Genomic DNA, 25,757 nt, shown 5'->3' with positions numbered 1-25,757 from the left:
GTTTATACTGCTATGAAGCTGTGGTCTTCCTACATTTTACTTGTTGAATATAATGGTTATTGGTGAGTTAGACCTGTGACCATGGAATGCATTGAAATTATATCTTTGCAAAAATTAAAGAACAAAAAGGAAGGAAGTAGGGGGATTGAGGGAGGGAGTGGGGAAGGATGGAAAGTACTGCTATCTTAGAACTGTAGCTATGAAATACATGAAACCTGTTCTCTACATATTAATAAAAATCTTTTAAAAACAACTATGATAAAGGCAAGATGTTCGTTCAGCAGCCTGGTGCATAGTATTTAAAACTTTACATGAAGTGGATAAGTGTTCACAAACTATGTTGTTGTTATGATTATCATTTATGGTGGAAACACATTTATGACTAAATTAGATCAATTTATTGACAGAGTAGCAGTGAATAGACAAAAATAGCAATGTTGATCATAAAGATATAGTTAATAAATTCAAGCTCATTAACATTGACAGATTATTCTTCAACATTTTTAACATATAGAGCTTTAAATCCAAATAGATGAAATGTAACTTTGAACACACACAAAATAGAAAAGCAGGACATGTTTGTGGTCATAAGAGAAGCCTGATTAAATTATAAAAATCCATATTACGCATGCCATGTTCCCCAACTGTTTTATAGTAAAATTAGAAATTAATAACCAAAGGACAGCTTTAAAAATTTCATGAGTTTGACAACTAAATAACATATTACTTAACAGTACAGGGGTTAAAAAGGAAATCATGATGTGAATAATGAAGTGGAGAATGCCTGTGTCTGTAGAACGGAGCTGAAGCAGCCTACAGAGAAAAACCTGAGCTTTAAACTCATTTACCAGGAAACAAAAGTTAAAAACAAATGAACTGGATACACAGAAGGCAGAAAACATAAGAAAAGATGTTCAACGTCATTAACCATTAGGGAGAGGCAAATTAAAACCACAGCAAGACCTCACTGCACACCTATCTGAAAGGCCCATATAAAAGTAGTGATCACATCAGATGCTGGAATGGTGTAGACTTGGAATCCCAAGCATTGCTAGTGGGAATGTAAAATGGCACAGTCACTCTGGAAAGTAGCTTAATCAGTTTATAACTAAAAATTATCTCGCCATGTGATCTAGCAGTTGTACTCTGACACATTTATTCCAGAGAAGTGGAAACTCATGTTCACACGGAAACTTTTGCATGGCTGTGCAGGGCCAATTATTCATAATTACCCCAGCTTGGAAACCACCCAAGTGGTTCAGCAGGTCCTTCAATAGGTGAATGGTTAAAGGAACTCATATTATGGAACACTACCCAGCAGTACAAAGGAGCAACGATTGATACATGCAGCAACTTGGATGCGCCTCCATGGAACTACGCTAAGTGAAAACTTAGGCCCAGTCAAAATATTACATCTTACATCCGTGAGGGCTTCATGGCCTCTGCATCTCCTAAAGGCCCACATCTTCTTTTTTTTAATATTTGAAAAAGTTAGAAAGAAGGAGCAATAGAGATATCCTCTAGATAGAAGGGCTAGTTCACGCCCCCAGATTGTACCAATGGGGACAGGGCTGGGCCAGGTGGAAGCCAGGAGGAGCTTCATCCAGATCTCTCATGTGGGTGCAGGAGCCCAAGCACTTGGGCCATCTTCTGCTTTTCCCAGGCCATTAGCAGGGAGATGGATCAGAAGTGGAGCAGCTGGGATGCACCCATGTGGGATGTCAGCATTGCAGGCAGTGGATTAACCCCCATTGCCACAATGCTGGCCCTGAGGCCCCCAGCTCTTAATACCACTGCACTGGGGATTAAGTTTCAATGGGAATTTTTGAGGGGTTACAAATCTGAATGACAGCAATAAGGGAGCCTTCTGATGGTACAGTTTAATCATGTGCATGAAGTCATGCAGGCAATAAAATTGCCCAAAATCAAAAACTCTCACATGTTCATCCAAGAATGCAAAGAGCTGGTGACATCTGAACGAACTCTGTAGGATTGTGACAATGCCAGGCTCCTGTTTATGTGACTGTACTATTTTATGACACAGGTTAAGGGTGCTTGGCACCTTTCTGTACATTTCTTTGCAACTTCTTGTGAATTCATAATTATTTAAAGTGCTAACCACTCTAGTAGAAAGAGCTCAAAGAAGCAAGAAGGACATTAATTAAATGAGAGTTAGTAATAATTGAAAAGATAAAAGTTTTAAAAAATGAAAGCTGGTTCTTTGAAAAGGATACTGAAAGCAAAGCACACTGACACAGACGTAATAAATACAAATATTTTGAAAAATATGAACTGGGTAGTTTTGGGAGATTTCAGTTGAATGGATAAAATCATCAAAAAACATAAAATGACAAAATTAAATTTTAAAATGACCACTAAAATTAAAGACGTTATAATGGTATTCATGCTTCCCTTCCTCAAAAACACCAGGTCTACATGATTGGAAGGTGAATTCTACCAAACTTTAAAGAGCATTTAGTTATTAACATACACACTTTTTTTTTTAGAAAATAAGATGCATAAGTTATTGGACTCATTTTGTGAAGTTATTTGAATTCCAAAAATATGAATACAAGAAAAGAAAGCACAGGCCTATTTCATGTGTGGATATCTTAAAAAAAAAAAAAAAGTCTCCTGAACTAAATATTAGCTAATGAATCCAACACTGTTTTAGGGAAACAATAATCGTATTCATATGGGACCTATCCCAAGAGCATGTTTGTTTTCATATTCGTGTAATTCACTACTTTAATATACTAAAATGATAAAAATCATATGATTATCTCAATGAGAAGCATTTGGTAAAAGTTCTCTCCAATTTATGGTTATTTTTTTAAAACCCTTAGAAAATATAAAAAGGAAAGTTTATAAAATTGCCTAAGTTTCTAAGCTGCCATCCTGCAGCAAACAGTATACTTAATACAGGAAGTTTAGGTGCATTTCTTTTAGAAGTAGAAAGACCCAGGATGTCCACCTGCCACAGCTGCTGTTTAACCTAATGTTGCAATTTCTAGCACACCCTTTAAGGGAAGATAAAGGAAGAAGACATATAAGTGTTGGAAGTAAATAAATAAAAGTCATTTTTGCCAGATGATATGAAAAGTTTCTTAGAGAAATCAATAATAATGAAAAAAATTCTGATAAATAATAATTATACAAAGTTGCCAGACATGAAATTAACTTACTGAAATCAATAACATGCCTCTAGACCAGCAATAATGAGGCAGAAAAATCTAATTTAAAACAATTGTAATAGAATTATCAAATATTTAGAATTTAACCAGCCCAAGAACACACAAAATCTCAGTGGAGACAACCTTAAAACTAATCAATAACTTGAAAGAAATCTGAATAAATGGAGAAGAGTCCCTGCTCAGGATGAGTTAATGTCACAGAAATGAACATTCCTCCCAACATCTCTATAAAGTTGATGCAACATTATTAAAAATTCCTGTTAAACTTTTAAGGAATTGGATAAATTTCTGTAATAAATGTATATAGTGAAATAAAAACTGATAGCTAGTAGTCAGTTTTGAGAAAGAATCAAAAAAAAGAGGACCTGCTCTACCACATATCAGTATTTTACATACACATTAAAGCCATAATAATAAAAATGTATGATAGCAGCGAATGGAGTAAAAGAACAGAATTGAAAGCTCAGGAACCACCTCATCTCTTCAGAAACTTCGTGTACAGTAAAGATGCCTGCACACATCACCTGGACAGAATACTTCCCTTCACCCGACAGACAACAGAACTGAATTCCAGTGTGGCAGACTCCAGAAGATCTAAGATGTCAATAGGAAAGAGGAACCCAAACATGGAGAAAAAAAATTGGAGAATGACTTTGCAACTGGACAAGGACTTCTTTTATTTATTTATTTATTTATTTATTTATTTATTTATTTATTTATTTATTTATTTTGACAGGCAGAGTGGGCAGTGAGAGAGACAGAGAGAAAGGTCTTCCTTTGCCATTGGTTCGCCCTCCAATGGCCGCCGTGGCCGGTGCAATGTGCTGATCCAAAGGCAGGAGCCAGGTGCTTCTCCTGGTCTCCCATGGGGTGCAGGGCCCAAGCACTTGGGCCATCCTCCACTGCACTCCTGGGCCACAGCAGAGAGCTGGCCTGGAAGAGGGGCAACCGGGACAGAATCCGGCTCCCCAACTGGGACTAGAACCGGTGTGCCGGCGCCACAAGGCGGAGGATTAGCCTATTGAGCCGCGGCGCCGGCTGGAGAAGGACTTCTTAAACCAATGCTGTGCCTTCCCCTGGGAAGAGGGCAAGGGAGTAGAATAATTGTTCATCCTTGGCCACTACACAACAGACAGCAGCAACAGAGCCCAGGTGTGTGTGTGTGTGTGTGTCTGGAACAGGAAGTGTGCTACAGCCTGGATAAGCCTGGGAAGCATGGTACTGAGTGAGACAAGTAAGAAGCAGAACAAGACAACATAGTGCCAGTTATATAAATTTCAAAATGCGCGATTACAGATTTTCAGAGAATACAAGATAAGCGTGAGAATGGTTGCCTGTGGTGGAGAGTGGAGAATGGGAGGAAAAAGCATAAGGAAACAAATATTCTGGGGCTCTAGTGCATAGAACAGTGATCCCAGACAAGGTATGGTATATTCCTCTCACTGCTGGAAAATCATGGAAAGTAGAATTTTGGGTTAAATGAAGAGAGAAATACATTCATCTTGCTTGGACATTACACAGTATACACATGTAATGTAGCTTCACCCCATAAATATGTACAATTTCTATGTTGAAAAAAATAAGTAAAACAAATCAAGATAGAATTTGGGTAAGCTAGATGCATGCTCAAGAGACAAATAACTCCCAAATGTAAGCAGTCCACCAAGTGCCCCTCTCCCTCCTGCTCACTCTGTCTCCCTCTGTTCCTTCTCCTTTTCCCTCATGCTGAGTGATGGTGCAGGGGTCCGTTGGGCAGCTGATTCCCCTGGTTTCACAAGTACACATTGTGTACGTGTATTGAAGTATTGCACTATATACCCCATAAATATGCATAATTAAAATAGTATGAAATAATTTCTACAAATAAGGAGTTAATTGAGCAAAGGATAAGTTTACAAAGATGAAAATTCAAAAGGCTAATGACTACATGGAGACCTTCTCAACATCATTAGAGAAATATAAATTGAAATGGCCATGGGAAAAATACTTAGCACCTATGAAATTGGTAAAAATCAGACAAATCGGATAAGCTGAGAGTTGGCATGAGTGTGGGTTCACAAGTACCTTCACACACAGCCATGATCTTTTCTGGAAGTAGTCTGACAACAATGTGTTGGTTTAAGTGTACGGGTACCTGTAAGTCAGTGCTTCTGCTATCAGGAATGTGTACTGCAAAGAAACACAGAAATCCGGAAGGGGCTGTCCTAGACGGGTCTGATGCAGCCCCTTTTCTGGTCATGAGTTGGAGCAAATGCTGTGCCTGTCAGCAGAACAGTTAGATCAAGTAAGCGGGGTGCACACCTTGGAGTTCCATGGAAGGGTTGGAAATAATAGATGAAGAGCACATAGCAGCCCATGTGGATGTCAGGAGCAGAGTGCTGGCAGCACAAAACTAAAGGAGCTACAGCACTTTCCAGTGCACATTAAAAATGCTCTCACACTCAGTGACTACACGCATTTCACAAGCGTTCCTTCAAGCCAAAGAACGTGTGAAAATGATGTGTCTGTGGAGGGAAGGCATAGAGTGAGGGAGGTGGGTACAAAGCACAGACCTAAAGAAGAATAGTGTGTGAGGGTTTCTATCCATTTCTTATCGCTGCTAGCACAAATCAGACAAACTCAGCAGCTTAAAACCATTCCCAAACCAAGATGAGTTCGTTGGCTTGCACAATGCAATGCTAAACGCCACCAAGGAAACACCTTGGTCTTTTGTGGAGAGAAAGTGTACTGCAAGGAAGACACACAAAGAGCCAGGAGTCATGCTCACATTGGACTTTGTGGACAGGTGTTGCGAGGGAAATTTATTGGAAAGGGAACAAGGGGTAGAGAGGAGACATGGAAATTGATTGGTCCACTAAGAGAGGAGGTCTTGGTTCTTTGTGTGGTTTCATGTCTTCTCATGCCTTACATGGTGGCTGTAGTTATACACAGTTGACAGAGAGTTGGCCCAGTTGCCCATAATTCATCCAGCAGTCAGCAGCACACACAGAGCTTGATGTCCTCTTTCTCCGCCTGGTCTTGTTGTTCTGTTGTTTTTCAAGCAGAGTGGCTGTCAGCAAGATTTCTTATTATAAGAAATAGGCTCAAAATTTTGGGATTCTTTGTTTCTTAATTCCGTAGGGTAGGGTTTTTTTTTTTTTTTAAGATTTATTTATTTTATTTGAAAGAGTTACACAGAGAGAGGAGAGGCAGAGAGAGAAAGAAAGAGGGAGAGAGAGGTCTTCCATCTGATGGTTCACTCTTCAGTTGGCCACAAAGGCCAGAGCTGTGCCGATCTGGAGCCAGGAGCTTCCTCTGGGTCTCCCACGTGGGTGCAGGGGCCCAAGGACTTGGGCCATCTTCTGCTTTCCCAGGCCATAGCAGAGAGCTGGACAGGAAGTAGAGCAGCCAGGTCTTGAACCAACACCCCTATGGGATGCCGGCATTTCAGGCCAGGGCGTTAACCTGCTATGCCACAGCGCCGGCCCCAGGGTAGGGTTTTAAAACCACATAAATGCATTATTTGGAAGTGAGAAGTCTAAAGTGAGTCTGCAAGCCTGTGTTCCTTCTGTAGGGTTTGCAGGAGAATCTGTGTCCTTGCCTGTGTTTATTGGTTAGAGGTCTTTTCCTGCACCTTCATAACCAGCAATGTGGCATTATCTTTTCTCTTCCACCATGCCCTTGCTCCAATCAGGACCCTTGGGAGTGACTGAGCCCCACCCAGAAAATCTGGAATAATCTTTCCATTTCAAGATCCTTAACTTAATCATGTCCACGATAGATATTTTGCTGTGTAATCAGCAGGTTCTGGGTATTAGGAAGTGGACTCCTTTTTGGTGGTGGTTTGCTTTGTTTTCCCTGTCGTGGGGGTGGGGCTTGATTTGGAGCAGAGGAATATCAGGACACATGGAGGGATATGGTGTGAGGATGCTTTTGTTGGGGGGATGGTGAGGATAGAAATGATTCACCTGACCTGGGTGGCTGGTGGGTCAGAAAGTTCACACTGAAACTGGGAAAGATCCAGATCTGTGTACTAGACGTCTGCCCTCTCTCCCAGAGCTGGATCACATGTTAGTCCAGACAGAAGCAGACGGGCAACTGCCTACACCTCGTTGTTCCTCCAGAATCTTCTGGCTCTGCAGACACTTGAGGCACGGTCAGACTCCTCCCTTCAGGGGAGGGGCCAAGTCAGTACACTGTGAAAAAATACACTTGGTTGCGGTAACCAAAATATGAACACCTATTCATCTCGAGAGCTTGAGTTTTCCTTCAGCACAAATTCACTCCCACACCTCCCTTCTCTACTGGGGTAGAGTGGCCCCATTAATGTTGGGATGCCCGTGGGACTCACATAGGCTAATGTGATGTTGGCAAACAGGGCATGGTGGAGACCGGAAGAGTCCTTGAATAGGTTGGCTTCACTCTGTTGCTTCCATCAGAGAACATGTCCTGAGTACCAGGCTTGCAGCTGCATCAGAACCAGCCCCGGGACAGACACAAGCACAGCTCACAACCTGCAGCCTCACCTGCCTGGGCCCAGCCACGATCGCAGAAGCAGATGTGTGAGCTTCAGAATGGGTGTCTGCTCTTGCGCTCAGTGGCCTTGGGGGTGACCTGTTACCCAGCACTGCGGTGGCAGCAGTCCACCTGTGCAAGAGCTCAGATTCTTGCATTTAAACTTCACAAGACTCCCAGGCAGGAGGTGAGGGTAAAATTACTTCTTCAGGCTCTCACAGTTCATGAATAAGTTCTGATGGGTAGAAGGGTGAAAGTGTTGGGCATCTGAGGACTATTTACTGATGGAGGCTACGATGAAAAGTGTGGAAGGGCATTGACATTAACGATGCTTAATGGAAAGCCCGGATTTTGCAGAGAGCAACCTTGAAAGGCAAAGTCCGAGGTGAAGGTGATGGTTTTTAGGACTCTGGGATAAAGGACAGTCACTTGGTGGCTTATCTAATCCTGCGTTGCAACTGTGTCTCGCCACGGCATGCCCAGTGGTGGCCCCCTCTGGGAGAGGTCAGCCAGGAAATGGCACTTGAACATTTTAGAGCTCGGAGTGCTGAAATGTGTCAGCAAGGCCAGAAGGTACTTTGCCAATGAGCGCAGGAGGCAGTGAGGAGCCAAGTGTGTCTTCTAGCATGGTCCTACCGTGCGCCCCGTTCTGAGTTTCCGTTCTTGGTGTTTGCCTGGACTGACTGGCATACGCAACTTTGTTTTGCCACATTGCCTTTCTGGGGAAGTCCCAAAAGAGACCGGGCAGAAGATCAGGCTCCTTTAAACTGACAGTGGTTTTTGTTTGAAAGTGTTCCTTCAATTTAACGACACTCTTGTACGTTTCAAAGAAGAAAGCTTTGGACATGGTAGAAAAGCTGGGTAGGCGTTTCTGGGCTTGCTGACACAGCAGGACCCGTCAAGGACCAGCAGTCCTGAGCAGGGTGGATGGTTGAATGTGATTCCTTGGGCTGTGGAGCATGTCCTGGGGCGGGGAGCGCTCTCTGCAGTGAGCAACCCCAGCTTTGAAAAGCCCCAGATCTGAATATCAAAAGCTGAACTCACCCAGGGAAATAAGAGATAGGAGGAGATAGCAGTTCTGGGAGAGGAGCCATCAGAGTCCTGTTAGATGATATTACTTTTGTTTGTTTTCCATATTCTGGAAACAATTTGACTGACTCCAGGCTTCTCAGAGCAGTGATGGCAAATTAGTTACACTAGAAATTGTGCATTCATCCTGGGCCCATTTTGCTCACAGCCAGGGGAAGGAAAGTGTTCATTTAATCCCTCACCTGTGCTCATGCGAGGTGGCTTTTGACCACAGGAACTGTTTCAGGTTTTATTCTTTTTTTTAATGGGAAAGGTGGCTTGCTGTGAATTAAGGGTGAATTGAAGTGAGTCCCAGAAGATGTTATGGGCTTCTCTTCTGCTTTTTCTCCCCAAATCTCTTTTTCTTTCTCTGGAAACTGAAACCATGTAATTTAGAAATTGCTTCTCTCTTTCCTACCCAATTTCCTCTGGCACAAAAGTAATTTTTAAACATTCTAAAGCTTTTATTCCCAGCCTGCAATCTTGTGCCTGTGTCCATTTAGTTCTCCCAGCTTTGAGTGGATGTGGCAGAGGACACGGCTGACTGCTCTCCTTCCTGGTCCTGCCACAGCCCAGGTAGAGCGGGGAGGGAAGACCAGGATCTGAGACAGGCCTGGGCAGCCGAATGTAGCAACCAGGACATCTGATCTGTGAGGTAGCCAGGCCATGTGGGAAACTGGGACAGGAATGTGGGGGCATGATACATTCCAGAGGTACAGGCAATGGGAGGTGTAGGTGGCATTTCTTTTAATAGAATTGCCTGTCCAGCAATGCCATGGTCCTCAAACTGAGTGCCGAGGCAGTTTAAGACACCACTACAAACTGACAAGGGCACCGGGAGATGTTGTAGAGCATCGTGATAAACGTAACATCACCCTTCAGACGCGATGCCGGTTGCTGTGCTAACAGGAAGTGTCCCACAGTCTTCACATTAGACTGGGCTGCTTGCCTTTCTGGCACTTCCTGTCTTTGCAAAGCTGGCCTTTGGCAGTTGCTCTGATGAAATGCAAGTATTGCATGAGAATGGCTGTCAGTGTCTCATCTGAATTCGTAGTCTGAGAAGTTGTCTGACACTCAGTTGTATGCCATTAGTATGTGTGGTTTAGAGTGCAGCAAAAGTGTTTTTTTTTTTTTTTTTCTGGGGCTGATGTTGCAGTGTAGCAGGTCAAACTGCTGCCTACAGTGCTGGAATTCCATATCCGAGTGCCAGTTTGAGTCCTAGATACTCTGCTTCTGATCCAGCTCCCTGCTATTGTGCCTGGAAAAAGCAGCAAAGGATGACCTGAGTGTTAGGGCCCCTGCAACCCATGTGGGTGACCCCAGTGAAATTCCAGGCTTTGGTTTATTTGGAAGGAGGGTGAAAAGCAGATGGAAAACTCTTTTTGCCCTCTTTCTGTAACTCTTTCAAATGAATAAATACATCTTTTAGAAATACATTTTTTTTTCTTTAGACCTATGTGTGGTGTTCTCCCAAGCCACTCGTAAGTAGTTAAGAAACAAGTGCTTATTAAGTTGTTTGACCTGACCAATGAATGAAATGGTTAGATGTCTCTTTTTTTTATTTTTGTTTTTTAAATTTTTTTGACAGGCAGAGTGGACAGTGAGAGAGAGAGAGAAAGGTCTTCCTTTTTGCCATTGGTTCACCCTCCAATGGCCGCCGTGGCCGGAGTACTGCGCTAATCCGATGGCAGGAGCCAGGTGCTTCTCCTGGTCTCCCATGGGGTGCAGGGCCCAAGCACTTGGGCCATCCTCCACTGCACTCCCTGGCCACAGCAGAGAGCTGGCCTGGAAGAGGGGCAACCAGGACAGAATCCGGCGCCCTGACCGGGACTAGAACCTGGTGTGCCGGCGCCGCAAGGCGGAGGATTAGCCTAGTGAGCCACAGTGCCGGCCAAAATGGTTAGGTGTTTCTTTGGCTTAGCAGCAGTGAAAGAATGAACACCAAGGATTCCATGAACTGAAGAAGTTTGGGAAACCCTGACTGCCTGTATGTAAAGAGTTGTCTAGGAAGCAGAAAACTGCAAACATGAAAACATGAAGGCATTAGACCAGTGCAGCGCCTGCAGGAGGCAGCTACCACTGGAGCTGCTAGAACTAAGAAAAGGGGCTAAAATCGTGAGAACTAAAAGATCAGGAGAAGGAATGCCTTGAGGCTGGTGCTGCAGTGAGGTGAGCTCTTTCCATGATGTAGCAGCTGTAAACTGGTTACCAGTGCTGTGGCAGGGGGGAGTCCCCTGCTGAAAAAGTGATGCTGGAGTTTGTCCACAGGGACAGGAACCAGTCTCTTCCTCCTCCTCTACCCGTGTGGTTCCCTCCTCTGCTCACTATGGGCATGGAGTCAGTTTTGTGCAGTCCCTATCCCAAAGCAAGGGATGCAAGGATGAGCTTGGAGCCAAGAAACAATGGCGTTAGCACCAGCCCAGGGGCTCCAGGCTGCATCCATCATGCTCACTCTGAGTGCAGGGCCGTGGCCCCCTCAAGAGGCCACCTCCTGAATCTAGGATGTATCCAACTCCCGATTCCCCATATACACCCAAAGCTGACTAATTGCAGGCCCTGTAGGCTAGGGATGTGTGATCAGCCCTGACTGGGCCCTCCCTTACTCCCAGCCAAGTTCACCCATCCTTTTAGTGTGGGCGAGGTAAGCTCTTGAGAGGAGACTTTCCCAGAAATCCCAAATGTTCAAACCAAGACCCGAGACATAGATGGAAGCTGGCAGAGACAGGACCAGAGAGAAGCCGGAAGCCTGACTACTTTCCATCCAGGTGTCACCTCTTCAGACAGCCCTGCTACCTTACTGTTTTCATCCAGTCGATCCCTTGTCTGTCTCCTTCACAATCTTACTTGTATTATTCCAGCATGACGGTGCAGATGCTATTCCCTTGCAGCCCCAGGCAGTCTGGTCAGCTCACATGGCTGACTGCCAGGGCTGCTCTAGACTGTCCATCCCACCAAATTTGATTCTCAAGACAGGCAGGGACCTTGTCTCTTTTGCTTAGCACTGTGTCCCCAACACCTGGCCTGCCACTCCATAGGTACTCAGTAAGTCCTTCAAGCGAAGCCATTGCAAAAGGTCAAGACTGTTGTGTGAATGGAGAGGAGGGATCAGAAAGGTGGAGATGCTGGGGGCAGGACTTAAAACCAAAGAAGTAAATTGGTGCATCCGCCTCTCGGAATCCTGCAGTCTCTCTTCCTGGCTTGAGTTTTCTCCGTAGCACTCGCTCCCATTGGACATGCTGCGTACTTTCTGGTTTCTGTGTTATTCAGTCTCTCGCCCTGCTAGAATATAAATCTAGGGCAGAAAGGATGTGGGAGCACTTCGAAAAGTTTGTAACAAAATGGGATTAAAAGCATGAGTTTTTATTTATTTATTATATTATTTCCATAGTATGTGTAAAATGCAAAAAATTTTGCACCAAAGGAACTCATGTTTTTTAAAGAATATTTTTATATTATTTATTTTGAAATTCAGTTACACAGAGAAAGGAGGAAAAAGAGAAAGAGAGATAAACAGACATAGATCTTCCATCTGCTAGTTCACCCCCCAGGTGGCTGAAACAGCCAGCTCTGGGCCAGGCTGAAGCCAGAAGCTTCATCCAGGTCTCCCAAGTGGTTGGCAGGGGCCCAACGATTTGGGCCATCTTCTGCTTTTCCTGGACCTTTAGCAGGGAGCTGGATCAGAAGTGTAGCACCTGGGACACGAACCAGCACCCATATGGGATGCTGGCATTATAGGCGGCAACTTTACCAGCTGTACCACAGTGCTGGCCCTGTGGAACTCATGTATTTAATTTCATTTTCCACAAACCTTTTTGAAGTACCTGCATGTGTATCTGGTTTCACTTCTACATTTAGTGTAGTGTCAGACATATGGTGGGAACTTGGAAAATATTTGCTGAAAGGGTGAATCTGTCCAGGGCTTGACTATTGGCAGAGGACTCTCGGGAAAAGCACACGAACGACTGAGTGTCCTGGTTCTTACTCTCAGTTCCTTAGCGGTGGCAGGAGTGGCCAGGTAATGTGTAACAGCATCACTGCCCATCGATGCTCACATGTGGTTGAAGCTGCGGACGGCTGCTCCTCTGCCCTGTCCACTCATGCGTCAGAATCTCAATGGCCATTCGCTCCCTTGCCTGTATCCCTTGGATTTTATGCTGCCTCCTTCCCCCGAGTCTTAACCTTCTATCTCCTACTATCCCTCTCTCATCCTCACTCCTACATACCCTGTCCCTTCACCTAATTAAACCCTGTACATCCTTAGGCTTCCTTCCTCCAGACAGCATCGTTGGCCTCTAAACTCCACATTACGTCATTGACAATTTATTCTCACGCACGCAGGCTTACGCCCACTGGGATGTTAAGGGTGTATTTAGGTTAAACTACAACCCAGTGCTGAGAGCCTTCCAGCCAAGAACACTCCACATGCTAGTGTTGCTGTCAAGAAGCGCACAGTTCCCAGACAGGTGTGAGCACCGCCTATGCTTCAGATACCACACCTTAATCAACAAACTCCACATTGCTAATTTGCATATTAAACATCAAAAATTGGTTGCTGTGGTTGAAGTCAGGGTTCTATTGATAAGCAGAGTAAATATTATAAATGGTGAAATGGAAATACTCAAAATATATGAATTGGTCAGAATATTATTTTACAACACCCTCTAGACTCTCAGTTCCTTCTACAAAACAAAGAAGTTCCCACTGTGGCCTCCAACCTTTAACCTTAGGGGTGGTGTCCAAGCATTGATTCCTAAACGGCCCCGTGTCAGTTGTAAGATTAGGGGATTCCTGGTTACTTGAGGTGACTATCGAGATCATTGATTTCAGTCTTGAAACAGGAGTAAGCAGACTACAGCTCAAAGCCTTGGCTGCCTGTCTTTGTACGTGATCTCTTATTGAAACACTACTACAACCACTTACCTGTGTATCCACTGTGTCTGCTTTTGTACTATAGTAGCAGAGATGAATGGATGTGCCAGAGATGGTCTGACCTGAAAAGCCTAAAATACTTACAATCTGATCTTTTACAAAAGACAAAAGTTTGCCTTAGAATATTATCCTAACAGCCACAGATGAGCCTTTCCTGCCCAGTTGTCACCAGGGGACACCTTGCTGGGAATTCATTGAGTTTTACAGAGTGATCAACATGTTTTGTACTCACGGACCACTGAGAGTTTGTGCAGTAAATGCTCATCCATGCAGTAGAATTTGGCCTGAGACTGTTTTAAAAAAAGATTTATTTATTTTAAAGACAGAATTACAAAGAGAGGTAGAGAGAGAGGTCTTCCATCTGCTGGTTCACTCCCCAAATGGCTGCAGTGGCCGGAGTTGTGCCGATCCTAAGCCAGGAACCTGGAGCTTCTTCTGCATCTGCCACACAGGTGCAGGGGCCCAAGGACTTGGGCCATCTTCCACTGCTTTCCCATCTTCCACTGCTTTCCCAGGCACATTAGCAGGGAGCTGGATTGGAAGTGGAGCAGCCAGGACACACACCAGTGTTCCTATGGGATCCCGGTGTGGCAGGCTGGTGCTTTGACCCGCTGCGCCACAGTGCTGGCTCGAGACTGAACTTCATTCTATCCTAATAATACAGTTATGGGGGAATCATTAACCTTCACTCACCTCAAATTTCTCTCATGGCTTTGGTGTCTGTAAAGAAGATGTCAGGGTTGTGCATGAGCCATAATCAAATTGGCTCACAGGAGTTCCCGACTGGAGACTCTTTCTGCCCTGTGCAGCAGCCCTGCCCAGCCTGGTCCGTCTCCTGCAGAAGTCTCATTAGGCTTCTGAGTTCTGAGCCTCATGATTATGGTGTCTGCAGCCCCTTGTGTGAGTCTCAGGAGGACAAGAAAGTGTCCGTCTTCCAGCTCTGTCTCTAATGCTTGGCCCATCTCAGAGATCCAAGATATGTCGCTGAAAAGGAAGGAGTAGTTACAGCAATGTCTGAAGCGGTGTTAATGGAAGCCTGGTAACCCGATGCCATTGTTCATTAAAAGCATTCGCCCAGCAGTCACCTGTATTAGGACGCAGGTGCAGGTCGGAATTCACAGCCCCATGACTCCCGTCTGTTCTGGTGGTTGTCCCACCGCACTTCTTCCGGCTTTGCGGGAATGCAGCTGGGCTGAGTACCACCCGGGAGTTTGGAGGACACTGTCCTCTTAACTCACCTTGTAGCTCTGGGAGACAGGCGTATCCTCCGTTTTTCACACATGAGAAAAATGAGATCCAGACCCAGATAGTTAAGTGACTTGCTTTAGCTGCAAGTGGTGACACAGCCATGTTGTTCTCACCATGTCCTGACGCTTCCATGTACAACAGGAGCTTTTTAGTTAGTGAGTGAGCCAGTGAGCCAGTGAACTTCTCTATGGGCTCCTCCTGCAGGAGGGTGGCAACTGTGCCGTGCTCTCTGAAGTTAGCATGTTACGAGGTAACGTGCCCGACCTTCGGGTGTCTAATTGTCTGGACAGGTAGGGTCCTGTCTTTCTGGATTGCAAGATGGCCTGGGTCCCAAAAAGGAAGCTTCAGATTGCTAACCTTGCCTACATTTTTAAAAAATATTTATTTATTTATTTGAAAGTCAGAGATACATAGAGAGAGGAGAGAGAGAGAGAGAAAGAAAGGTCTTCCATTCGATGGTTCACTCCCCAATTGGCCGCAACAGCTGGAGCTGCGCTGATCTGAAGCCAGGAGCCAGGAGCTTCCTCCGGGTTTCCCACGTGTGTGCAGAGGCCCAAGGACCTGGGCCATCTTCTACTGCTTTCCCAGGCCATAGCAGAGAGCTGGATCAGAAGTGGAGCAGCTGGGTCTTGAACTGACGCCCATATGGGATGCCAATGCTTCAGGCCAGGACGTTAACCCATTGCGCCACAGCACTGGCTGCAAACCTTGCCTATGTTTATTAGATGACCATGGTAATATTCAACACAAATTTCTATCCACCAAATATCTGAGATAAATTAGAGGACATAACAGAAAGTAAGCAAGAGAGTGGGTTTACGGAAAGCTGGAAAGAAGATGGATTTTAATTTTGGTCCTTTTACCTTTTTCTCCCCTTCGTGTATCATTTCTTTGCAGAAATTGCAAATTAATGGTCACATCGAACTATCTGTCAACGTATTACTGCTCTTGCAGTATCGAATTATGTTGGCAATAATGTTTCCAGCTGCCTCAGACTCCATTGCAATTTAATTTGAAAGGAACTCAAATTGCATCTCAAAATGGATAAAAAATTAATTTTACATACAAGCTATCCACCTCCACATTTGCAGTCCCATGCCCCAAATTATCTCAATTTAGGTTCAGCTTTGAACAGTACATGTGTTCTAGCCAACTCCACATGCAAAGATGAATACATAGCAAATTCATGAATTGGAAATCTGCTTTGCTGCTTCCTTTTTAATAAGATGCTCTGCTTTGATTAAGGTCATTAGATGTTTCGACAGCTATCGCTACTGACAGCAAGGATGGAGACCAGAGGTTGAGTCCGAAAAGAACAAAACAAGGAGCCAATTCGAATGTAGCCATGGGATTGCCCTTAACAATTGGAGTATAAAGAGAATTCCAGCTCACTCCTACTACTTAATATTTTTGCCTCTGTGATATGTTAGGAACTCAATTCCAGTTTGTTCTTCAGTCGTTATCTATGCTATCTGTTTGCTCATTTGTTTGTTTGGCAGCTGTATGTTCCGGTTATAAAAATGAAGAGACCTCGAGGCTCATTGGTTAGCAGGAAAGGTGAACAGGAACCAAACATGAAGAGTTACCCTGCAATTTCATAAGAGCTTTGGCAGAAGAGTATAGCATATTAAAGAACACGGGTAAAGGAGGCATCCATTGTGTGCAGAGGAGACCCGTGGAAAAAGTTATAAGCAAAGGTGGCATTGGAACTGGGCCTTGAATATATTAACTAGGATTTGTTGGTGGCGTTCCAAATAGGGAAACAGCCTGGCAAACACAAGGAGGGTTCAGGATGCCACACTTTGCTTTAGGAATACAGGGTTCGATTTGTGGAATGAGCATGAAGAGGTGGCGAGGGGATTAGGCCCACACTGTAGGACTTCGGGACGGACCTCACCTTCAGTGAGCTGACGTGGCAAAGGAGGAACGAGAGGAGGTGAGGCAGTCCAGCCTGCCTTCCCAATCCAGAGGAATGAAGCAGCTTCCAAAAACACGAGAGCCTCAGTCGCGCACCCATGTGCATACTCACAGGCACACACATCTTCATAACAGGACACATGGAGACCTGTTGCCCCTTTCCTTCTCCTTTGACCCGGCTTCATCCCTCCACCAAGAAGGGCCAACGCACATGCACGTGGAGACCTCGGTCCTCATGTACAAGTTCTGTCCTCTCTCCAGACACCCATCTTTTGACCACTTCTTGGACCCCATTTTGCTCCCAGGAAGGCAGACCAAGGGAAGACCATAGAGGCCTTGCATGTGAGCCTGGCACTGCTGGGGCAGGTAATTATGGGATGTCTGGTACCTGGAGACTGAACCAGCCAGGAGAGCAGAGGCCAGGTGGACACAACCTGTGGGTGCTGACCCCTTGCCATGAAAAGAGGGCAGTCTGACGAGGGCCAGGATCCATTCTCAGGACACAGAGTCGGGATGCCCGGAGGCTGAGCCACTTTGATTTTCCATCAGGGGATGATTTTCCACCTCCCTGGAAAAGCTGCACTCTCCTTGCACTGTTTGCTATCTTCTTGGCCTGCAGGCTGTTACTCAAGGAGGTCATATGGACAGGGCCTTATCTGGAGGCAGAAACCACAGGCTGGAGGCTTGGCCGTATTTACACAGGGGATGTAAATTCAACAAACCAATCTCTACTGCACACACCAGGCTTTCTCAGCAATTTCCAACTTGTTTGCGCCAACCCAAATGTAAACCTGAGACTCTCCCGGCTGCAGGCAATTACTGGACCAGAAGCTGAGTTTGGCAGCCAAGGTTTAGGGGGGTCAGACTGAAAGCATAAATGTTTCCATCATGCATTCTGAAGATGTGTTTCCACTGTAAAGGATTTGGGGACATTCTGTTACTGGAATGCCCCCCAAAATAAAAAATAAATAAATAAATAAATAAATAAATAAATAAATAAACGAAGTGTTCACCTTCCAGCCCGTGCTGATTGCTGGAGAGGACTGAGAACACAGACTGGGAAGTCAGGAGGTGTGAGCTCAGCCCCCAAGAACTGGTCTTCCTCTGTTCTCACAGCAGTTACCCCCCACACCAGACCTGGTGCTATGCACTGGGGTTTCAAGACAAAGCAAACATGGTCCCTTGCAGCCTTGGAGGGCAGACAGACATGTGGCCAAGCAGGTTCTTGGGTGGCATGGCAGATGCTGGGTGTGACAAAGAACTGTGTGTAGTTCTATGGGGGCCCAGCGCATGGGCACTAGATTGTGTGGCCCTGGGTAAATTCCCTCCCTCCACCGAGCCTCGAGTTCCTGTTCCATAGAGTGGTTTTCCAGAGGCAGGTGCTAAGGGTAGCCCCCAGCCCAGAGCTGACATCTAATAGCGTTTTCGTTCCCTTTCTGGAATGGGAGTTCTTGGGTTTACAAAGCCCTTCCACTTACCTGCATCTGACCTGTAGGTCCACCAGAGCCCTCCTTCCCTTGTGTGTAGGAACGGAACTTCATACTTTCCGAGTCCCCTGGGCCTCTGCCCCTGTGTCCCTGTGGTCCCTTAGTTGGCCCGAGCTGTGCATATCTCAGTCTATCCTATAATCCACCGGAGACTGAATCACAGCAAATAGCTGTGAGGCATGTAAGGCCCTTGTTGTGGGTCTAGAAGTCAGGGAGGGAACAGTCTTATTGAGCTACCCCTAACATCCTGCTGTTGTTCACCTCATCCCTCCAACTCAGCCCAGCCCCAGTGTCGTCTTTGTCTGGAGGCTCAACTCAAACCCATTGCTTGCCAACGTGGTGTCTCCTCCAAACAGGCTTCCTAAGGCATTTCTCCAGGGAAGGCAGTCCTACGAGGAACACCCATGGTTGGGAAAGGCCCTTTTCTCTATTTACAGCTCATTTGGTTCTCATTGACAGCCCTCCGAGATCAGCGTGATGATTTCCACTTTATAGAATAGGAGGTGCAGGCTCAGGGAGGCCTTTGCCCAAGGTCGCACAGCTGGTGAGTGCTGGAGTCCGGCTTCAATCCAGGCTCTGGCCAATGCCCTGTGCCCTGTGACCTGTCTGGATAGACAGTCGTGCATGCTTGGGAGACAGCAAATGGCTTTTCCTGTGCCCCGTCTTCCTTGCTCTGGGAGGGAGCCTCTTTGTCACGTGGCAAGCTCACAGCTCTCGTTGTCCTCTTTATAATGGTGGCCTCCCAGGCTTCTTCCTTTAATTGGATACAAAGGGGGCTGGTGTTATGGCACAGTAGGCTAGGCCTCCGCATGCAGTGCCGGCATCCCATATGGGTACCAGTTTGAGTCCCAGTTGTTCCTCTTCCGATCCAGCTCTCTGCTATGGCCTGGGAAAGCAGTAGAAGATGGCTCAAGTGCTTGAAACCCTGCACCCACGTGGAAGACCTGGAGAGGCTCCTGGCTCCTGGCTTTGGATTGGTGTAGCTCCAGCCATTGCAGCCATTTGGGGAGTGAACTAGCAGATGGAAGACCTTTCTCTGTCTCTCCCTCTCTTTCTCTCTGTAATTCTACCTCTCAAATAAAATATTAAAAGAGGAGGAGAGAAAGGTGTTGATTTGGGGCTACCAGGTTAAGCCACCACTTGTGACACCTGCATCCCATATGAGTGCTGGTTGGAATCCCAGCTGCTCCACTTCAGATCCAGCTCCCTGTTAATGCACGTAGGACAGCAGCAGAAGATGGCCCAAGTCCTTGGGCCCCTGCCACCCACATGGCAGACTCAGATCAATTTCCAGGCTCCTGGCTTCAGGCTGGCCCAGCCCTGGCTGTTTCAGCCACTTTGGGGGTGAATCAGCAGATGGATGATCTCTCCCCTTCTCTCTGTAACTCTGCCTTTCAAATAAAAAATGTATTTATTTGCACAGGTGAGCTATAGGATGAATAGAGCCCAGAGATGGGAAGACAGACTGGTGATCAGCCCGGCACTGACTGTATTTAAGTCTCTACATTGCCCCCTCTGGCCAGTCTCTACATTGCCCCAGGCTCCTTGGGGATTAAGAAATTTCTGCCTTGCAGTCTTTGGCCTTCTCGGTCCATCCCTCTGAGGTGTCCTTGGATGCCTGAGAACTGTGATGTGCCTCCTGTTTGTCATCTTTTCCTGCTCTCTGTCTCTGGTGGTGTCGTGGAGAAGAGGCTATTCAGAGGCCTTGAATGCACACAGACTAAATATATCAGCTCTGCAACTCACTGTGCAGGTTTAGGATGGATGACCATTTCATCTCACAGAGATGTGGCTTCCTCTAGTAGAGGGCTAGGGATACCCTCTCCTTAGGCTGTTGTCAGATTTACAAAACAGAGCGAGCATCTGTCCAACAGGTACTCACTGAAGCCCTTACTCTGCGCACTAGGTGTAGGGTCAGACCCAGTTCAGAACCTCGCTCTGACATTTGCTAGCCTTGCTGCCTAGCACAAGCTTCTAGACTTCTCGGAACCTCGATGTATTCATCTATAAAGTGGTGGGCTTCCCATTCCTCCCTCCCAGGGTCCTAGGATGATTCAGGAGCAAGAAGCCAGCAGGTGTGGCTGCAGCTGCTTAATGACAATGTGTTCTTTCTGTTCCGCTTGTGCTGTGAAGCCGTCCTGGGCAATCACGGCTGTTGTATTTCCTACGTGATATGGTAGAGTAAAGATGCCTGATAAACGCGCTCTCTGCTTTGGCCTTGAGTGTGTCCTCACTCCCTAACGAGGGAGAGCAAGAGCAAAGTGAGGGCGCTCATCTGACTGGGCTTGGCGCTGGCTCGGAAGGTGCAACCCAAGAGAGGGAGGCTGAAGAGGTGCCGAGGGCGTGGACTGCCTCCTGCCAGGCACATTCTCGTGTCTGGACAGGTGGACAGGCTCCCGCTGGGCGAGGCTGGCTGGATGCTCAGGAGTTCCCCAGTGAGCAGCTCTGCCATCCCTGTGCTTGCACATCCGGACTTCTGCAGCCGGAGTCGCTGTGAGATTTAACCCATCGGAGACCCCAGCTACTGCAGCGACCATACTTCCTACCTTGCATCTGCATGGGGTTAGCGCCACAGGCCCTTAGCAACAGCTTGTTCAGTGTCACAGTCTCAAAGTCACCCATTTGCTTTTGGGACGCCGACTGTCCTTTGCACAAAGGACCCGCGAGCATGAATGATTGGGTTGTGAGAGTGGCAGTGAACTCCTCAGTTGAGCTGGGGCCGGGAATGCTGTTCTCCCCAGCAGCTGTGGCCAGCAGCTGCGTACAAAGCTCCGGCTGGCTCCCTGGGCTCCCTGACGTTTCTGTGAATTAATGCTCCTTCGTAAGGCTCTGACACAAGTGACAGGACGTTTCCTGTCTTCTGCATGGGGACAGATCCGGGTACTCAGCAGGTAGAAAGAGCTCCCAGCCCTACTCCTTCTTATTGCAAGTGCAGCTGCACCCCTCAGTGCTCTAGGGAACCAAAAAGATGACCGAATCCTATCCCTTGTTTCACATGTGGCTGCTACCAGCACTGCCACTTTTAAGATACCCAGGTACTGTTGTTACTACTTTTATTACTATGCCACTATTAAGATACTCGGGTACTGTTACTACTTTTATTACTATTCCTATTGCTGAAATCGCCAAAATCACACACACAGAAATCCAAGCTACCATATATTAAGTCCTTCTATGTTCCAAATGCAATTATGACTGCTTTGCAAACATTTCACTAACCTCCTTCTGGCCCATGATATTAGCTTCTATTACCATTTTACAAATTAAATAAAAAAAAGATACCCAAAGAGTTGGCATAACTTGACAAAGTCCTATAAGCAATATGGGGTAAATACTGAGTTAATCTCAAGCCTGCGTTTAACTTAAGAGAATGTGACACAAGAAGTTGCGTTTTTACCATAACAAATGCCTAATGTTAACATGGATTGAGCTTTCCATGTGAGAATTTAAAAAAAAAAAAACTTGTTTGCCATAATCTGTTCAATGTAAAGCATCTATTTAATTTGTGTGAACAAAGCATCAGGAATAAAATGAGATTATCCAGTGTTCAATGTGGGAGCCTGGGAGGAGTGGAGGAGAGGACAGTGCTGGGGAGAGTAGGCCTGGTGAGACATGTTTATAGAATGATGTTCCTGCAGGGGCCAGTTTTAGAGAAAGCAGACAGGAGGCAAAGGAGGGTGAAGGGCTGGGACACAGGCTGTGACGTGGTAAGTTGTGTTATCACGGGAAGGAGGGAGATCCCAGGGCAGAGACACTGGGTCATGGTGGCCTGTGGCTACACTGGGTGCTGTGCAGCAAGGGTGTGACTTGGTTTCCCCCTTGTACATCTGGATGCTGTTAATGGAAGAGGTGAGGCTAGCTCCACAGGGAGGGGCTGTGGCAGATCTGAAGTCAGCAGCTGTCTACACACAGTCACCAGTCACTTAGCAATGGGGCATGTGCTGAGAAATGTGGCACCAGGTGATTTTGTAGTGGTGTGCGTGACATGGCGTGTGTTTACACAGACCTTGCTGGGACAGGTTGTCATACACCTACGCTGTATATCATATACAGTTCTATGAGCAATCTATCGACCAAAATGCCCTTATGTATCACATGGCTGTATATCCTGGAAGTGTGCTGTTGGTCGTACTCAAGATGGGTTTAAGTGGCACCCTTTAAGAATGTAATTACCTTGGGGCAGGTGTTTGGCCAAGAAGTTAAGCCACCAGTTGCAACACCTGCCTCCCAGAGATGGAGAACCTCGGTTTTAATGCTGGCTCTGATCCCAATTTCGGCTTCCTGTTGATGTGTACCTTGCCATCTATGTGGGGGACCTGGATTGTATTTCTGGTTTCTGGCTTCAGCCTGGCCCAGCTTCAACTGTTGCAGACATGTGGGGAGTAAACCAATGGAAGGGACCTCTCTCTTTCATATAGATAGATGGATAAATAAACAGAATTTAATAGTTTTGCATTTACTTTTATGGTTAACGCTTATTTATAGCAAATGATATATGGCAAGTTTCCCCTTGGTATATTTATGTTTTCTTGTAGATGCTCAAATATAATAAGAAAAAGATTGATTTATAGAAAAACGTAAATTGTGCTGCACATGGCAAAAATCATGAAGGTAGTGGCTGAGTGATTGAAGTCAGCCTGGAAGAGCCTCTCCTATACTGCGGAATACCCAGTCCACGTTCTTGGCAGTCTCCTCTGATCTCCGTGTCTTGCTTGTGTGTCTTGCAGACCCGGTGCATGGGCCACAGAACGTGGAGATTGTGGACATCCGAGCCCGGCAGCTGACCCTGCAGTGGGAGCCCTTTGGCTATGCAGTGACCCGTTGCCATAGCTACAACCTCACGGTGCAGTACCAGTATGTGTTCAACCAGCAGCAGTATGAGGCCGAGGAGGTCATCCAGACCTCTTCCCACTACACCCTGCGGGGCCTGCGCCCCTTCATGACCATCCGACTGCGGCTCCTGCTGTCCAACCCAGAGGGCCGGATGGAGAGCGAGGAACTGGTGGTGCAGACCGAGGAGGACGGTGAGTGGGGGAAGGCGAGCTGGCTGAGGGATGGGGAATGTTGGGCTTGTTCATTGGGTTCTGCCAATCGATTGGGAGATTTTTGTTTTTCCTCATTTTTAATCTCCTTTTTTGTATCTGCCTCTTTCCCAAGACTTTCTTTGAAGGACCCACTGGGCTGTGCAGTGTACAACTCCAGGGGATGCTGTCCCCATACATAGCAGGAACTCTGTCACAGACGTGCACTCCTGAGCACCCTTCTTTAACTCATTCCCCTATATTCCACATCCCCTATCCAAGGTTTAATACACAGATGCCTCCCCCAGGAGGAAGCATACATCATAGTGCTTCAACATGTTGATCTTGGGATTCTGTAAGAATTCTAAAAAGCTTAACACAAACATTGAATACACGTACAACTGGCTATTCACCTGCATGTCCAGCAAACATCTTAAAACTCAAAGTATTGCCGGTGCCGTGGCTCAATAGGCTAATCCTCCGCCTTGCGGCGCCGGCACACCGGGTTCTAGTCCCGGTCGGGGCACCGATCCTGTCCCGGTTGCCCCTCTTCCAGGCCAGTTCTCTGCTGTGGCCAGGGAGTGCAGTGGAGGATGGCCCAAGTGCTTGGGCCCTGCACCCCATGGGAGACCAGGAGAAGCACCTGGCTCCTGCCATCGGATCAGCGCGGTGTGCCGGCAGCAGCACGCCTACCGCGGTGGCCATTGGAGGGTGAACCAATGGCATAAAGGAAGACCTTTCTCTCTATCTCTCTCTCTCACTGTCCACTCTGCCTGTCAAAAAATTAAAAAAAAAAAACTCAAAGTATTAAAAAACAAATATATCCTCTTGTGTCGGAGGCCACCCGACAAACCACACGGAGACACGCAGCACTCAGTCAATTCATCACCACGTTTATTGCCTCGTCGCGTTCCAAGCCAAAGTAGGGGGCCTGGCGATGAGGGACTGGAGGCAGTCTCCCTAAAGAAACCTTTCAGTCTCCAGCCCCGAGCACACAGAAAGACAAGGTTATATACCCCAGACCCCATACAGATAACATTCATTGTGTGCAATCATGCATAGCACAGGAACAGAGCAAGTTTACAAAGTAGCAATGGTCAGGGTACAAGCTCTGCAGATAGAGCAAAGAACATCATAGACCTTCATCAGAAGTCACATCCTGCCTGCAGGAATGTAGGATGAAAAATCTTGTGCCTTCGGCCATCAGGACAATAAGCGCAGGAAACAGGATTAGATAAGGGACAGCCTCAGCCTGCTGCATCTCATGTCGGGCCAGGGCCACTGGCCCCGACACTCTTGCATTCTAACATTTCTCCTTGAGTGCCTACATAATCAACTTTTCACCCCTATAGCTAAATATCTAAGACAAGCTTTTATGAAGGAAGAAGGTTTGTTTTGGATCAGTTTTGGAGGTTCACAGTCCAAGACCAGGCAGTCTCCACTGGTTTGGTCACGTGGTGGGCCAGGAAGCAGAGAGCAGCTCGACTCAACCTGCCTTTTGTAGCCAACCCTCTTGGGAGAAAGACCCTTGAAGGGCATAACCCCAATGACGCCAAGACCTCCTACTGGGCCCATCATCCCACACGCCATAATTGGATTAGATGTCTTCCTTTTTTAGCATCATTAACCTGTGACCTTGGTACTTGAAGTCCTGCATGAGTTTGGAGTCCAAATCCTTTTCAGACTAGAGCAGTTTCCCATCTCTAAGAGCCGTATCTGGTAGTTCAAAACAGAGACCTGAAAGTTGCCCTAAGAGCCAGCCTCTACCCCCACTGCCTCCCTTCACCTCCGTACCCTGCAGGCCCTTATGCATCTGCTTCTTCAGTTTGCCCGCCAACACACCTCCCTTTGGAGGCTCTAAGAATACGGAACACTTTGTACTCTCGGAGCACAGACTTTCCTTGCCTCTCCCCTCACCCTTGCTGTCTCTTCTACTTAGAGTGGACTCTCCCTCCATGTTTGCAGGACACACTCTGTTCATCCTTCAATTCTTCACACCAATGTTGCTTCTTCCAGGAGGCTTTCCTTGACTGCTCCAAACTGACTTGAATGTTCCTTCCCAGGCATTTGTATATTAACGGGACAGAATTTGCCAGTTCTGGCATTTACCCAAGAAACACTTCGTCATGACTGCGTTTCAGCTTTCTCTCCAGCCAGACTACTGCTGGCTTTATGGAGTATCTCTAGTTAATTTCCTAGATTCAGAATCTGAGTTGAAAATCTGTGTCAAATGATTGATTAAGGAAGTGAATCAAGGGAGATTGATAAGGGGGGAGCCGGACAGGAAGGGAAGGAAGTTAGGGTTCTGTTCTGAGCCCAGTCCTGCAAAGGGAGGCTACTACTGGAGTCTGCAGGGAGGGCACTCAAGGCAGGACAGGGAACTGTCACCCCATGCTGAG

The 25,757-nt window shown here is 46.5% G+C and overlaps 1 protein-coding gene across 1 annotated transcript in view; it reads left to right on the top strand.

The window, feature by feature from the left end:
• PTPRT (protein tyrosine phosphatase receptor type T) overlaps positions 1 to 25,757 on the top strand; it is a 787,789-nt gene that overhangs the window by 368,664 nt on the left and 393,368 nt on the right. The window contains exon 7 of the mRNA XM_062202558.1: positions 23,065 to 23,361. Coding sequence (XP_062058542.1) covers positions 23,065 to 23,361 — 297 coding nt within the window. The remainder of the gene's footprint in view (positions 1 to 23,064; positions 23,362 to 25,757) is intronic.

Source organism: Lepus europaeus, chromosome 10, assembly GCF_033115175.1.
Source record: "Lepus europaeus isolate LE1 chromosome 10, mLepTim1.pri, whole genome shotgun sequence".
Classification (NCBI taxonomy): Eukaryota; Metazoa; Chordata; class Mammalia; order Lagomorpha; family Leporidae; genus Lepus; species Lepus europaeus.
Note: the sequence above shows the minus strand (reverse complement) of the source record. Positions and strands in the feature narration are given on the sequence as shown.